The following is an 18109-nucleotide window of genomic DNA, read 5'->3' as shown; positions in this document are numbered from 1 at the left end:
ATATTACACAACGCAAACATTAACACCACTGAGCACCACCAGCTGGTGACAGTAGGATGGACAACCTCACAATTATGGTTGGGATTTAGATGAACAATAAAATAAAAGCCAATAAAGAAAAAATGGTTTCAAGAACTCAGCAAGTGTCAGAGATAATAAATAACATTGTGTTTTAAAATAATAAAGGGTTTATAGTTAAAGTGGAATGAGGTGAAAGAACTCAAAGACTTCCAAATTAGGTTTTTATTTGAGTTTGAACCGCTCCTCAGTTACAAAGTCAATTATACACAGTTGTAGTCATCATTTTGGTTAAAAGAAAACCTCACACAAAAACCTATACAACTAGTGAATGGATGGATGAACCACAAAACCCCCCTCCCACATTTCCAGTTCTTTAATTCAAAGACTGTGCCCGTTTCTCGTGTTCACGACTTCTGATCTACTCTCCTGTGGCATCTGTGACCGTGACACAATTTGAGGAGTACAGTGCCCATTCATTCCCACAGAGCACAGGATGAAGCAGACCACAAATGAAAGAAGACACAGTGTAGCGAGGCTGTGCACCGGGCAGGGCTGAGTGATAATAGATGAGATGTGGAGTGCCTGCCTGGGCTCTCCACCCAGGTGGAGTGTCTCCTTGCATGCGCGCACTGCACTGTGTATTGTGTTTGATGATGGACCCCAGCTGGAGAGGTATTGACGACGCCTTATGAAACATGCTGGAGGATGATTACAATGGAGAATGATTATCACTTAGTCTCTCGTCTGTCTCTGCACGTCCCCTCCCACTCCCTCCCCCTCTCTTCTATTCCTCGCTCCTTCTTTCTCCTCTCCCATTCAGCACGCGAGGTCAAGTGTCACTCCGTCTCCGTTGTCAAGGCTGCCAATCACCCACACAGTGAGTGCGAGGCAACTGTTGCCAAGGAAACAGAGCGATTCGGTTGCTAGGCACCTGGAGCTGTGCTCACAATAGTCATTTTGTTGCTTAGAAGCACACACACATGCATACACAAATACACACAAAACCACAGAAAGGGCTTTGTCGAATCAACAAGTTTACACAACGCAATGTCGAAATTTGTATGAATTATAATTACATTCTGTGCTTATAAATAACAGATTTGCTTACGTAGGAGTGCGAAATCATGGAGTAGTACAGGCTAAGAGTGTAATTCATCATGGGCAAATTTGCAAACGGATGCTAATTTACTGCTGAATTAGCAATGCAATGTTGATTTTCTAATTTATAATACTTAGCAATAATGCTAATGCACCAAATATGTAATTCAGGATGTTTTATTCCAACACCTTTGCCTCCTGATTAATCAGCATGCCCTGATGACGAAGAACTCCTCAGACCCACACCTCAAGTTGATCAATAAAAGACATAAACATCCATCATTCTGACTAAGAATAGTTACCCATAAAATCAATCAATCCCTTATTTCCCCACTGGCACATGGACCCAGTGAACCTTGCTGCAGTGTGTGTGCTTTCATACATATGGGGATCTGTCTGTGTACTTGTTTTTATAAGATCCATCAATCCCATATTTCCCCACTGGCATGTAGATCATGTGTACCCTCATGCAGTTTATATACGTGTGTGTGTGTGTGTGTGTGTGTGTGTGTGTGTGTGTGTGTGTGTGTGTGTGTGTGTGTGTGTGTGTGTGTGTGTGTGTGTGTGTGTGTGTGTGTGTGTGTGTGTGTGTGTGTGTGTGTGTGTGTGTGTGTGTGTGTGTTTCCCCATCATGACAGCCAGTCAGCTGAGCCGCATGCTGAAATGTCAGCCACGGGTGCAAGTCTTGACATGTCCTCATGTGTTACTGTCTCCTGTTGCTGCGGCTAAAGGCATCCAACTCTCACACATTTTAAGTATGAGCCAGGGAATACAACAGTGAAAGAGAAGTGGGATGGGAAATGATGGATATGCACGGTTACAATGTACAATCCCATGGTCAGCGCAGCCGTTTACATTCATGAAACCAATTTCGCAAAAACTTGTTTTTGTAAAACGTTTAGAGTAGAGTGTGAAGGGCTGTGAAAGACACTCATCAACTGATAAGATTATGGGCTCACTTGTAAGCACGGCTGACTGACAAGGGTATGTAATCAAGAAGGTTTGGAATTAACGTCTGAGTCTGAAGGCTTTTGTGTTAAGCTCCCTGAACTAATGCCCGGGGGGTTTAGCTTAGTGGCATGGTGCAAGTCCCCCCCCCAGCAGCACCTCTGCAGGAGAAGCTCAACCTGGCCAGCGAAACAAACTCATTTCCTCCACAGGTGTAAAGAGTGACATGGTTGATAAATCTATGATGATAAAACCTTTTCAGTGGCTGGATTTGATTTGGCTAGCCCTGATTGCGGTTCTATTTAAAAACCTTCCTGATTGAACAAAATAAGCCTTTCCCCTCGTAAAAAGTCACCTCTGGGTTCTTAATTAAAAACCACCCCAATGTCTGTGTCACCTACTCAGCTTGGCTATACATTTTATATGTGTCTGCCTTTGTGCTCTCCTGAATAGAGTCTTGCTTTTGGTCCGCTGTAGATGATAAAGCTTCCACTCGACTACGCGTATTCTCAAGCAATAACATCCACATCTGTATTATCAACCCAAGAATACCCGTGGTCGAGACCGGAGCAAAAGAGGCCCACCTCCTCCCCCTCCATTGCTTCTTTCTCTCCTCTGAGCTCTGGAGCTCATTCTCCTTTTTTCTGTGTGCTTCCCTTCAGCTCCTGCATTCAGAATAAGATTGCAGCGTGGAAGAAGGAGGAGGTCTGTGTGTGTGGAGGCAATTTCTTTAAGGACACCACCTAGAAATAAGAGAGACAAAAGAGATCATATTTATCCTTGCAGTAGCATTGCTCAGAGGTTATATTACACATTTCACGCACGCTTTAAGTCACATATTGAGCTCATTGTAACTATTAACCAGATTTTAAAGCTTAAACCACACACACACGCATATTCACACACACGCAACCTGCTATGGATCTTTACCTGAGCTGCACCAAGTAAACAGATTGCACTGCCAACAGCTAGTCCCTTTGCTCTTCCTTGTATCAAGCAACCCATTTAACCAAGAGCTGAGGGAGAGGGCAGGCTCACCAATTATCAAATAGGTGTCATTGTGTGTTACACTGCAGTGAGAGGGGGGGGGACTGATTACCAAACAGATGTTCAGCTCTCACCTCCATCCTCCTCACCTCATGTCTTCCATCATTTCATTTTCCTTGTTTTCGGCGTCTATCTCCTCTTATTGTTGGAAGGCTCTCTTGTATGTCGTCGTCCCCCCCCCCCCTCCATCTCCCTTCCCTCTCACACTCCTTTCCTTAGTCTGTCCCATGGAGAATAAGCCTGACTCTTCCCTATCCACACTTGCCAATTAGAGACACAGTAGTTGTCAATCAACATCTTAGGAGAGGAGAACAAGAGAGAAGGAGTCATTGGGAAATAGGGGGAGATTGGGGGGGGGGGGGGGGGGGGTTGCATCAGCACCAGAGACAGCTCCCCCCCTGGACAAACTAGTATACAAACATGACTCAACATGTCTCTCAATCTCTTTCAATCTCACTTTCTTTGACTTTCCTCTCTAATCATTGTGAGATCCCTGGCGTCTCTCCTGTTCTCGCCCTGTGTTTACCCTTTAACCCCTCTTTCCCCCTACTTTCCTTTTCTCAGATCTTCATCCAGCACATATGAATCCTACATCCTTCCCTGTTCACCTTTAACCATCATGGCTCTACATCATGAGACCTGACACACCCAGGAAAGTTCCCATTTGCCAATATTCTCACCTCACTCACACCTGCTTCAGTCAGTTCTGCCACTGCGGGAGGGAGTGCCAAAACTATCCTCGGCCATCAAGTCTTGAAGAAGATCTTGACACACTCGTCTCCCTCATTACCTATCCTCCTCATCTATTTCTTCCTCGCCTCTTGCCTCCAACCTCCAACCTCCATCCCAACTGTCCATGTCTCGGCTGCCGATGATGACAACTCAAGTGGACGTGTCTTCTGTTCTCACCAAGAGCTGTGAAGAGATGCACGTAGGTGTCAGAGATCTGGTGTAAAAATACACCCTGCTGCTGCCCTCTTCACTACACAGGACCGGTGTGTGTCTGCTCTCTGTCACTGGAATGTCTCGGTGTAATTTGAAGACATGCTTCGGTGTACTTTTTAGCTGCGAGGGAATGACTCTTGCTCATACAATGGGTGTGCCTGCTGTAGCAGTTTTCAATGTGTGGCCCAGGCTTTCTTTTGTCACCTCAGTTTTTCTCCATTGATGTACACTGACACTGTATTATTCCCGTAAAAGCTAGACTGGATAAAAAAAACTTTATTTCATGACAAAAGACATCTGGTTAACATTTATAAGAAAATCCATTTCCTGCATTGATTTGATAGAAAGTGATCTGGCTCCAGCTCGAGGGCCTAATGAAAGAAAATCTCTCTGTTTGATATTAATGTCTGATGTAAGAGACGTATCAATCTCCTAATGTACCTGGTGTTTCAGATAGGATGCAGAATCACAAGTGGCTGCGCCCGAGGCAAAGACAAGACAGGCAGGAGATGGAGACAGAGACTGAGCGGACGCTGGGCTGCTGCTCGCACATTACTGCTTAATTGCTTGGAACTAAAGGCACTGTTATGAGGATGTTTATGCTTATGCCTGCAACAGCAAATATATCCAGTCATTTTGGCTACACTGTAGAGTCTAATAGTCACAACCCAGACACAAAATAAATGACTAACTGAGTGCTATGCAATTTGAGCCTGGGGTGCAAAATAACCCTCTGTCTTGCCTTTGGCCAAACTTTTATAGACAAACTTAAAAGAGACACTTTGGTTTTCTTAATCTTTTGGGCCTTAATGCAAAGACTCCAGTTGGCCTACTAGCCCAAATAACCACACAGGCACACACCACTGTACAATTGCAGATGGCCAGCACCTGTCTCCTACGTGACAGGCTTGGATATTAAGCTTTCTTTGTTTGTAAATACATCCGCTCCCACTGACAAGGAGAACCCAGTTCACGGTAGCCAGCGTGGATTGAATCTTTAACCCTTTGCAGGGATTGTGAAAGGGATTTGAACCATCTTTGTCTTTTACCTAACGTGCTACAAAGGAGGAGCTGACACGCTGTTGGTTAAACATTTAGCTGCGTGCAGGTGCAATTCCCATCAAGTGATTTGATAGGAACTTGGGAGTGATGCTGATGGGACCAACCTGTTTTAGTACAAATCATAAACCGTGCCAATGATCGGGCGTTAATCCCATGCCATGCAGTGCTACAAATCGACTAATTAAAGCTTCAATCTACAAGTCTTGTTTTTTTTTATTCACTTCAGGGATTTTTAAACAAATATCTGTAAATATCAGCACGGTGTAAAGTGATGGGACCCCATGCAACGCTGCGCTGTGAACTGTGTCCATATCGTTTTTTCATGCTTAAATAACAGCGAAAAAAAAGAAAGAACTTACCGGTACGCTGTGTCCATCTTTATGTCAGCTTCCCCCTGAAGAAGACCATACATTGTATCCATGCTGAAGTGTGAGAAAAGGCTTCACTGTGCAGGGAAACGCCCCCCCCCCCTCCCCTCCCATGCTATAGTCCTTTCTCTCCTGTGCGCTTCTCCTCCTGCTAGTAGGGAATCACATAACCACTCCTTGTTTTTTCCATTCTCTCCGAGGGAGGGATGGAGCCTTTGCAGCAGCATCCCATGCAACTCAGCAGCAACCTCTCACCTCTTCTCTCTTCTCCTCTCTTCCTCTCCTCCTCTGCTCCTCTTCCTCTCCTCTTCTCCTCCTGCTCCTGCTCCTCCTCCCTTCTCTCGTGTCCATGCCTCCATGCAGCCCTGGCGCCGAAGAGCATGCCCTATAGTGCAGCTGTTTCCAAGCGGGGGTCCGGGGACCTCAATGGGTCCACAATTAGGCTGTAGTAAAATGAAAGAAAAAAGAGTTTGGCATAAAGGATGTTAGAGTTCATTTGGCTCATTGATACCATGCCGCGGTGCAAATAGCTTTTTGTAAGCTATTGAAGCTTACAGGGAAAATATTGTCAGATGGGGGCATTGAGACAAAATCCTTAGGATCTGTGTCTTGTTGATGCTGTCTGTTTAAGGTTTTGTGACTTATAGGGTGTTTGTGTTCTCACTGGAGAGTTGGACCTATTCCATGTTTTTTTTTTTATGTTTCCAGGTTGACATCGTAACATAAAATATTAAAATATGGTGGATTATATTGCATCTATTGTTCCTTCGTTGTGTTTTGTGACTCACACAGTCTCTCTATAATATTCCTAGTAATAGGGGTGGACATTACCTGTAAAATCCAATGCAATCCTTTGCAACAGCCATGGTATAAATAATAGCGTGTGCTACCTTTTTGAAGCGTACAGTGTTGGGGTTTTGGATTGTGGACACAAAGATAAGAATACAATATAAAAGACTCACAGTAAGGTTGTAATATTATGTGAAAAACACACACAAAAAACAACAACAGCTGCCTTACACAGCCTATTGATTTATTGCTGGACTGTTGAATTATACAATCCATTTTGCATTGCATTTATTTACATTCATTTCATTTGTTTTAAATCTGTCTTTGATTTCTATATTTTTGTGTATTAGATGGAGAAACAGAGGAACATAATGTGAGACAAAGCCACCGCTCTGTCAGTCATTAGTGCTGAAATCATAATAGAGTGAAATGGGACTCCGTTTGCATGTCCTGAATGGTGTTCCCTGCAGGGTCTTAACAGAGCTTTCTGTATAGCCTGTGGTGAGTGTGTGTTTGTGCGTGTGTGTGTGTGTGCGCATGTGTGTGTGTGTGTGTGTGTGTGTGTGTGTGTGTGTGTGTGTGTGTGTGTGTGTGTGTGTGTGTGTGTGTGTGTGTGTGTGTGTTCCAACCCCTAATCCAGTCTCCTGGGACCTCTGTGTATCCGGTTGGTCTTCCTTAGCAGACATGCTGGATGGGATTGGCGCTAGGGTCCTTTATAATCCTCTCCTCATCTGGTAGCTTGTAAAGGAGCTGCCCCTCGAAACCCAAAATGTATGTGTGTGAGTCTTTGTATGTGTCTTTGTGTGTGTTCAGTAATGATCCAAACAACAGCTAAATTGTCTTTTGGCCTTATTTGATGTTTTATCGGTGATTTCCATCAATTTCCTCTCCTCTCTCTCTCTTTGCTCTCTTCATTTTGGTCAAAGATGTCAGGAACAGAACAGTAGACGGACAGCAAACATGTAAATGTGATGTTTCGAGAGCACACAAGGCTGAGGCTGTTAGGCACTGGAGCTTTCAAGGCCATAAAAAACCGACAGCATATTTCCTCAAATAAGCAGCCGTAGAGTCGTTTTCTCTCCCTCACAAACACATAGACACACACACACGAACACACACTTACACACAGTGTTAATGGCTTCATAATTGTCAGAGGCAGACCATTGAGCATAATCAGGAGTCTGCAGCAAGGCGAAGACCAATTTTTGTAATTTACTATGACAGATAGCACATTTATATTACCCAGGGGCTGCTGGTTTGTTTTGGTATGCGATAAACCACACTCATCCACACACTTTATATCTCTCTCAGTTCTCATATTAACAATCTCCTTTTCTTTCTCGCTTTCACTGTCTCTCCGTCTTTCTCCATCTCTCTACTCTCTCTTCCTTACACATACAATGGTTGAACCAAGACGGCGTGCAACCTCAGGGTCAGTAACAATATGCCAAACAGACACAGAGTCAGGTGGGGGGGGGGGAATTCAGCTCATCTCAGAAAATCACAGGTTCACACTCAGACACATACACATCACTTAGCCTGTATATTTTGTGTACACCACCCATCACTTATCAATTACATATCTCGGAAGAGTTAAGATGGTGTAGGGGTGAGATTGTAAATAGGTTTTGTGCCAAATGTTTGTCGTTGTGTTTTTTCCCCCTAAATTGTATTGCTTTAAAGAGTATACAACAATTTAACATTTGTTCTAATATTTTTGGACTCATGATGGACAGTTTAAAACTAAAACGTTCTTGTTGCTTGTCAAATGTAGGCAACATTACTATTACTTAAGCTGCTAGCTTAATCAATAACATGTGCAGTCTTTTCCAACTCCAAACCCAAGGATTTTAATTGTCCTACTTTTAGTGACATTATTTTTAATAATTTATCAGTACTATATCATTTTATGCAGCTTCCTTTGGAGTCACACTACGCTTTATAAAACCTTTTCATATAGCTAGGGGATGTTCCATTACCTCTCAACAGATTATTTATCTTTTTAATAGGTGGTTTTTCCTAATGCCAGATGCTGGCATACATGTACATTACAGTATATCATGTCACTGCTATTAATTTAGATTTGGCAGCAATTTAAGCATGATGTGAAGGCGACCTAAGCAAATACAAATCACTTCAGTCTCTGAGTGATTGCTTTGAATGTTTAAGTATCAAATAACTATGACTAAAACATTACATTACTTTAAGTGGGGGCAGCATTTATAATCAAAAAGCTCACTTGTACAGTAAGCTCAAATTTAGGCTACCATTGTATGAATCACCAAAAAGAGTTTCTCATTCAAACCCGGCCTGTTCAATGCACTGACATGACATTTGATAAATATCTTGTTTTCCCAGCGTGAAGCTTTGACAGAGAATTACTCATGTCCAAAACAGTGATTTAACTGTCACCAGCCATTAGAATAACTCACGTAATTTTTAAATTAAGCGGTTCTACACTCTGACACAGAACTTTCAAATGTCAGTGATTCATACTTTAAATGAAGTGGATGCTGTGTGCTGCCCAGTAGTCAGTTTGGGAGGATTGGAAATAGCTGGCAATCAGAACTGAGACACTGTGTGTGTTTGTCAGTGTTAACAAGAGAGACAAATAGGACACACAAATAGAAGAGAGAGAGAGAGAGAGAGAGAGAGAGAGAGAGAGAGAGAGAGAGAGAGAGAGGGAGAAGCAGGTGCATCACTAATGGCTTTTTAAAAAGGTTACAGCGTAGAGCTCTTATTTTCTAATGGGGCTCCGGCTGTGCTTGAGAAGCAATTTCCGGAAAAGATAATGTTGTCGAGAGAGTGCAGAGAGTTGTCTGCTTGAGTGTGTGTGTGTGTGTGTGTGTGTGTGTGTGTGTGTGTGTGTGTGTGTGTGTGTGTGTGTGTGTGTGTGTGTGTGTGTGTGTGTGTGTGTGTGTGTGTGTGTGTGTGTGTGTGTGTGTGTGTGTGTGTGTGTGTGTGTGTGTGTGTGTGTGTGTGTGTGTCTTGTCATTAACGAGACTGACAAACACAAACTCAAAGGAACACAAAGAGGGGGCGGAGACACACTGAGGGCAATTAAAAGAGAGAGAGGGAGACAGAAATTGCCTCTGTCTACATTTCAAAGTAATTGTGCCATTACATTACATTTATTAGCTTGATGACTAATGTCTAATGTGGGCCAGCAGAGGTCTTGTGTGAAAAAAACATATTTAAAATTCTCTTTTGGCCTATTTTTACATTCCTAATGGGCCATTTGCTTTCATAAATATTAAAACTGGGTAATGCTAAAAAGCCTCTCTCAGGTTTCCCGGGTCAGGTTAGCACGGTCAGCAGTGCCCCCTGGTGTCCACTGCACCTTACTACAACTCAACACAAACATGTCTGCAATACATCCACAGCCACCTGTCATTTGTAAGTTGTTATAGGGTGCGTTTGACTTCTCTTATTTTTCATTTCCTCGCTCCTCGGGCTGCAGTCGAATAGTCCAAAAATCAGCTCCTAAGTTCTAACCCTATCGTCTATTCCTTGACCTCTGAGTGAAACGTCACGGGGTTAAGGGATGGTGGATAGGAGAATTCAAAAGGATTTAGGAGAAGTGACTGCGGTGCTTTAGAGCAGTGTTTTTTCAAAGTTGAAGCCCCGACCACGCAAAGTTTGAGGGAAAGGGGAATTCTTTTTTTTTTTAAAGTTACATTTTTTTCTTTTTTAGATGTTATTAATAACTGCATATCTATCAATCTATGTGTCCTTTGATGCCAATCTTTTAATATTTTTTATTTATTAATATATATATATATTTTTTAAATCACACGACCGCCCTTCAAGCCAATCAGAATCGAGCTGCCGCTACTGAGAGTGAAACTGAGTATCTGCCTATGGTATCTGCCTATGGTATCTGCTCAGCTTTTGGAGCAAGTGAGAGCATTTCGCTCTGAAGCTGGATGAGAGCACGGATGTAGCAAATAGTGTTGTTTCTATATATGAATATAGATATGTGTATTGTTAATATTACTGTTGAATATTATATATAGGCATAAGTAGCTTTCAAAAATGCAAAAAATATATATGAATTGTTCATATTACTGTTCAAAATTATATAATATTATAAAGACAGGAATCACTTTAAAAATGCTTTAAAAATATGTTAGCTGTTGATATTACTGTTTAATATTGTGTTAAGAATGTTTATAACATAAGACACAATGAATGTAATGAATGACAAACAAAATATAACGACAAACATTGTTTAGAAGAATAACTGATTATTAATTATTAATACAAATATATATTAAGAAAATTTATTAAGCTGTATGATTAATTTGTCATATTTTTATCTTTTTAATTATTTTTTTTACATCATAATGTACTCATATCATTTATGGTCCCCGCCAGAGGATAATGCTATATGGGGTCCTTGGCATGGCAAAGTTTGGGAACCCCTGCTTTAGAGAATCCGACTGCACTTTCACTATCCGACGTGTTTATGATGCGCCAGCGGACGTCATTTTTTGCGTCTGCTGCTGTGGGGAAACTATGGAAACTACAGTTTTCTATCTTTAGAATATATATATGTCATATATATATATATTTATATATACGGTCTATGTTTTCTATACAGCAGACTGCAACATGGATGTATAATAAGAACGTGGGACTACTGTAAACTCATCTAGAGACTCTGCTTCGTGCTCTGATGCTGTTGTTTTATGCTTTATGAACATGGACAACAGAGAAACATATTCTTCATGACCAAAGTTGGAATTAAATAAAAAAGGAAAGTGAAACTTATGCTCGTCACCCTCTCCCTCCGGTCCACATTAATACAAAATATCCCAATACGTATGATTGTATGAAAAGATAATACATACAAATGTATTTATTATAAACGTTAGTCCTTAACATCTATCACTGTGTATATCACCATTCAAACATCTTTTAAAAGTTGAACAAACCCCACACAGCTAACTAAAGACTGTGAAATGTTGACTTTATTTGATTATCTCAGTAAAAAACTAACGTTCACATTTCTCTTTTTGATCATAATACTGATCCTTTCCTATCATCTAGAAAATTCGAACGGCACTTATCATGACTGCCACTGAGGGACTTCCGGGTAATTTCATTCGGTTAGGAAGGTTCCTAAACTAAATGGACTATTCGACTGCAGCCCGGGTAGTGACACTTGCGTCTCTCCATGCTTCCCTGGTGGGAGGGACTAGTCGCAGAGAAAGGACGCAAGTGAGGGACGCAAGGAATCCTTTTAACCAGTGGCGGCTCCAGAGTATTTTTGTTGGGTAATCTATGGTAGGGCTAACCCATACAGTGGTGGGGCTCAAGTCAGTATTTGCAATGTAATTACATACACGCTGCCCTTGACAGTGAAACGCAACGGCAACGCGTGAGGTTTAGATTATTTCAATAATCAATCTCAATTCTCCCCCAGGAGATTTTTTGAAATACTAACATAAAATACACATTCTGGTACTCTCTTGAGAAGAAAAATCAATAAATCTATTACTACACGACATATTTTAAAAAATGAATGCCATTTTAGTTTTTGTTACTTTGTTCTGAAAGCTGAACCTGCTGCTCCTCAGAGAGAAGAGGGAAGAGGCTGTGTGAATTACTTTACATTGTGGATAAGGGTGGATAGCCCCCATTGTTCTGTGTGTCAAAATGAAAGACAGCCCACACACCTATCAATTCAATTAAATTCAATTCAAAAGCTTTATTAGCATGACCATATTTACATACAGTATTGCAACTACTAAGAACATGTTGTTTTTTTTGTTGTTGTTTTTTTTTTTTTACAAGGAATACAGATTAATTTCATTCATATAATACATTAATACAAAATAGAATGTGATATATATACATAAATTGTGAGACCTGGTGTATCTGCTCATTCCGGTTCCCTCAGACTGTGGCAGGCAGAGACAAACTGTCCTGCCACAATGCAGCTCTCTTTATATTCCCCGAGAAGTATTTTTAGTTTTTCATTTTCATTTTTAAATATTTGAGGATGCTTATGGTTGAGTTTTGGGAAGAATTGTTTCCGCACAGGTTCAAAAGTTGGGCATTGTGTGAGGAAGTGCTGCTCTGTCTCCACAGCAGTTCCTCCACATTGTTGGCATGATCGCTCCTCTTCTTCTTCTTCTTCTTCTTCTCTTTTTTAATGGCGGGTCGCAAACAGCTTTTGGTTGCATACCGCCACCTACTGTACACGAGTGTGTATCATCATGTCAGTCCTCTAATAAACCAGCATATCAAAAAGAAAACCATAAAATAAAAAAATAATAAAAAAAAACAAAAAAACAAACAAATCATCCATGGTCTACTGTTAAATTATTTTCCCTATCCCAGTTTCCCTCAAAAAGGTGAACAGTGCTTTTCTGATAGCTCTTACTCCTTCTCCTTCTGTTCCCAGAATACCCGCTACATTCCACTCCCTCTTTGCCTCTAAAACTGTATTCCTTAATTTCCCTCTTTCAACTCTATAGGTGACACAATGTAATAAAATATGTTCCACATTTTCCCTAACTCCACAGTTCCCACACTTGTCACTGTCACTTTTCCCCATGACATACAGCGTACCATTTAATGCAGTGTGATTTAGTCTGAGCCTAGCTATCATTACTTCCTCCCTTCTGTTTCTTTCTTTATAAATATTAATTGTAATTGTCTTTTGCACTTGATGGTATTCTTTGCCTTTCTGGTCTTTCTCCCACCTTTTCTGCCAGATCTCCATCCCTTTCTTCTTAATAACTGCTTTTCCTTCTCCTTTTCCAAGTTGAACTGGTAATGTGATTTCCTTTTGTAGTGCACTTTTTGCTAATCTATCAGCACACTCGTTCCCTTTCACCCCCTCATGCGCATGATCGCTCCTCTTTTGGCAGCCATGTTTTCTTGTACCTGCCTGTTTCTAAGGCCAGGCTGTGAGCACTCAGTCTGTACTTTGTCAACATCTTCCTGTGTTTAACATCAGTCACTGTGGTACCTATCAATCATCAAACCGTGGGGTCTTATTTCATTACGTGTCGATTTCTATCAACACGTAATGTTGTATCGATGTATATAGAGATGTACTACAGCAAAAGTATTCTCCGTCGGGACTTCCTGCAACAACACCACGCCGTTATCTTGATTCTGATTGGCCAGAAGACATTATCAAAGATGTTCTATTGAGAAGACGATCAAGTGTGACAAACGTTTTCAAAACCGTTTCTAGTCTTCGGTATTTCCAGGCAAGTGGCTACTGAAATCAATCTTACTAACTGCTGTCTGTGCAATTTGCTTCGCACGAGTTGGCGGACTTTAACATAATTTTTCATGGTGGGGCTAAGGTGGGGCTAAGCCATTTCTTGGTATGGCTGTAGCCTACCCCAGCCATACCCTGGCGCCGCCACTGCATTTAATCGACGTGAAACGCACCCATAGCCTAAATTGTTCAGAGCTCTCCATTACCAAATGTACTGAAAATACATAATTATAAGACAGAAACAACGGATAACTATGTTCTATTGTATTATGTATTTTCTATTGAGGATTTGTAAGTATACTTGCTGCTACAGTAGGTTCAATTTGTATTTGTATTACATTTTTAACGTGTGTATTGCTTGACACTGCTGCTGGAACAAAAATGAATTTCCAAATTTGGGATTAATTAAGAATACATATATCTATCAATCTACAATTACTATGTTTTACATCCAGACATTATCTCTAAGAAAAATAATGACCACTAAGGGGCAGTACTTTCCCATTAGTGTGTCTCAGTGCCTGATTAGTTTGTTTACATTGGAGAAGTTACACATTAATTATACATAATACATTTGCTCTAGTTTTCTGAATGTACTTTGTAAGTACTAAAGTGAGGATACTGCTTCTATGTTGTATTCTTTCAAAGCCTCAAATCAGAGCTTCAGTCAGTATAATTCTTCCAGTTTAGGTAGTAACATGTCATAGAAAGCAAAGCCAACGTGTGAATAATACAATTAATGCTGGCGGAATCTCCACGCTTCACACTGTCATGACTTACTGGGACACACACTTGTGATTTCATTTATTGTGTTTCATTAGACATCTGCTCAGGTTGAGGTATGCCGGAGCTTGGATGGGATAATATGAGGTCACACATCTCTATCTACCGATAACAATGATAAAGTGGAATTTGTCCCACCCTAGGCCCACCAAAGCTAACAGGAGGATCAGGGAGATGTCACTCAATTTCAGTTTATACATGCCCACCCAGTCCTGAGAAGAGGTCTAATAAACAGATTAACTTAAAATACCTGTGAGGTTGTTCACAGAGCCAATCTTAAATTATATTGGATACATATGTGCTTTTCCTTCTGTGACAAGTGAAAATGACTGCTGTGAAAACGGTGTACTGCTCTTAGTCTGATTTAACAGCAAAAACAAATGACACTGCTTTAACAGACTTAAGTGAAACATTTAATTCAGGCAGCAATGTGTGGTAATCGCAATTTATTTTGGTAAATAAATACAAAACAGGGACATTTTAACACAGTTATGGTGTTCTCTATATCTCTACAGTTGTTTACAAAAAATTCTGACTGAAAAGTTTCAATGAAGCTAATCTCGGTGCTATAATGAGCACCTTCTGCTATAATGGGCATTGTTAGGATTCCTTTGAAGGCCCGCAGTTACACACAACCACAAGTGTGTAATTATAGCAGCTACTTTTGAAAGTTTAACTTAAGAAAACAGATTGCCAAATTAACAGTTATCCTGCCATACAATGTGCTCATTATAAACATACACATATATCTGAATCAACACACACACGTACACACACACACACACACACACACACACACACACACACACACACACACACACACACACACACGTACAGACACGCGTACACACACACACTGCGCGTGCACACACACACACACACACACACACACACACACACACACACACACACACACACACACACACACACACACACACACACACACACACACACACACACACACACACACACACACACACACACACACACACACACACACACACACACACACACACACACAAAATAAGACCATAGAAATTTCTTCTTTACAGTATATAGCTCTTCGCACACTCTTCTACTCGAATAACATGCTAGCAGTGTTCTCCTGAGCCACACACACCAGCTGTATGTTGTGAGATCTTACACACTCCTACACCGCGCTACATTCCTGCTCATGGCCAGGCAACTACACACGTTCCTACAAGACAGCTTAAGATAGTTTCACATTGTTCACACAATTCAAACGTAATGAAAAAGTTGTATATACTGTGTAAAGAAACCTATATACTATACAAAACTTTACAAAATTCAGAAGTCTTACACACTGGTCTGTGCCATTGGTATCCTAAAGTAATTGTGATGAAAAGATGGGGGGCTGAAGCAGGAAATAACTGGACAGGACGGATAAATGGGAGCATCAACAAGTGATTTTGAAATATTCTTAAAAAACATTAAATATGAAAAGTAAAAGAAGAAAATACAATAACATTAAGATACTGGTATTTTAAAGGTATAACAATTACACATATGAAAGTGGTACGGGAGAAATAAAGTGTCAAATCTATGCAAACTAATGCTGTGTTTCCACTGCACGGTACTGGTCCGCTCGACTCGACTAGACTTAAACCTGGTATTAGGTTCTTTTTTAAGTCCTTTCAGAAGCAACTCAACAAAATGTCTGCAATTGTAGGGTGCAGTTTTGTGCATTTTTTAAATTAGGTTTCTATTGAGGGCAGATTTGGCTATTTAAAAACATGTACCTGGCATGTTCTGATGATGAGCATGCTCTGACCAATCTGTGGTCTGCATTGTTGGCTTTGATCCTCAGTTTCGGCGGGAAAAAATGTGAGTCTTGTCGAGTAAAGCACTTCTGAAATATGCAATAGAAATGCAGCATTACACAAAGAACTCAAAAAAGAAAGTAAGTCAAATGATAAAACCTTCCAAATGTTCCACAGCATGAACGTACAACCTACAGACATTTAGAAACACACACCTGAATAGTAATTAGATAAAAGATATTTGGAGAGTTGATGGAAATCTATTCCAGTTCACTTCAAGGATGAATTAACTGATGCCTCAAACAAACGTGGTATCACAAGCACAGCTGTAGCGTGTATAAATCTCTCTTCTGTCACTTCACACAATATACAGCAAGAGATCAATCCTAAATTCCCCCATAACAAATAAGATACAACACAGGTCATTGAACACTAAATTGGTTCATCTGTGCCATCATTTACAAAGGTGCTTTCTTCTTCAACTCTTGTTATTTTTGAGGACAGAAATAAAAATCTGTACCATAATACTCCACAGTACCTGCATTTCGATTCCATAAAGGTATGTTTTTTTAAAATGTTGTTCTGTTTTCCACTGTATTGTCCTGAGCGTTGGAAAATAGTCTGATGAGGGCGATCCACCGGTGATTGGACTTTCCTTCGATCCCCAAACTGTCAGTTTTTATTTAATTTAAAGTCATCACCAGCTAACAGTCTTCAGAGTCACTGTTGGGTCTTTGTGGAAACCAGGAGAATGAGTTAGGACACAGTATTGCTTCAACAGCTCTGGCTTTGGCGATTCTTTCATTGGGTCTTCAACACCTGAAAGAAATAGGAGGCCATTGTGGAGGACAAACAGGACAAAACTGGACAGAAGGACATGGATCCGTCAACGATTGGTCCTTAGCGGATGACAGGTTTCAGCCATGTGCACGTGTCGCTGTTCTGCCTCCTGTGATTGGTGGACCTTCAGACCTGTGTAGATTTGACTCGTCTGAGAGGATATCGTCCTTTGGGGTGGGCACGGCAGGGCGGGGGGCATTCAGTGGGAAGGTCTAGACTGCGCTGGTAAGGCAACGTCGTGACGGAAGGAGCACATCGGGAGGGGTTGGGGACGGGATTGGCTGATGGTCATGTGATCTCAGAATACGGTAGCCCTGGAGCCTAAAAGGAGGGAAAGAGGGAGGATGAGGAGAGAAAGAAGCAAAGAGTATAATATAGTTAAAAAAATGTGGGAAGTTAAGCCTGAGGGAATAGAGCAGATCAACTTTACTTGACAGAGACAGTGAGAGACAAGAATACAACATGATGATGTCTAGACAAGAGATAGTACACAACAAAGATATCAGACAGAAAGATGCATACATTTGGTTACAATGAAACAACCAATGTTATCACTAAGGACAAAAAAAGGAGTCAAAGGCTGATACACTATCAAAAACTAATCTGTAGTCCCACATCCATGTTCTAAAAAGGTCAACTTATCCACAGCGATGCATTAAGTTAAAGTTCATTTTATCATGCTAACATGATAAACATCTAATATATGCATCACAACACAGAGTATAGCTGTTTCTGATGGGATTGGTAATAGTTTTCTAGGTATTTCCATCAAAAAAGTTATAAATTCTGACTTGAGGAGGGCACTAGAAAGGATGAACATAGTAATTGCAATTCATCCGATGGGGGACATGAATTTCTGTCGAAATATTTCACTCAAAAGCTTGAATTATTAACTACATGGTAGCGCTAGGTGAAATTCATACTTAAAAGGTGTTTATGATGTTCTTTTAACTTTTTCCATGGTTAACACACATCATATTTGTGTATGTTTCATTATATACAGCCAAAAAGGTATGGAAAATAAGTAATTTGATTAGCTGTTGCTCCTATCAATGTTTGTTCTTAATTTGCTGAGAGCTTTTGATTTCTCCTTCCTCACCCCTATGGTTAAACATGATTATCTCATCACCATCAGATGTGCGGCAGCTGTGTGGCCTACATTACATATATTAATAGATATCTAC

At 40.8% G+C, this 18109-nt stretch overlaps 1 protein-coding gene across 5 annotated transcripts in view; it reads right to left on the bottom strand.

Annotated features, from left to right (window-relative positions):
* Positions 1-14564: 14564 nt before the first annotated feature.
* plppr2b (phospholipid phosphatase related 2b) overlaps positions 14565-18109 on the bottom strand; it is a 61855-nt gene continuing 58310 nt past the window's right edge. For 2 of the 5 annotated variants that reach the window (XM_079666103.1, XM_079666104.1), the window contains exon 7: positions 14570-17246. In XM_079666103.1, coding sequence (XP_079522229.1) covers positions 17138-17246 — 109 coding nt within the window. In that variant the 3' untranslated portion in view covers positions 14570-17137. Of the gene's footprint in view, positions 17247-18109 lie in introns of all 5 variants that reach the window. The other 3 variants (XM_079666102.1, XM_079666105.1, XM_079666101.1) reach the window with 3 other exon arrangements.

Source organism: Notothenia rossii (genome assembly GCF_949606895.1).
Source record: "Notothenia rossii genome assembly, chromosome: 1".
Taxonomy (NCBI): domain Eukaryota; kingdom Metazoa; phylum Chordata; class Actinopteri; order Perciformes; family Nototheniidae; genus Notothenia; species Notothenia rossii.
This window is presented reverse-complemented; position numbering and strand designations above follow the sequence as displayed.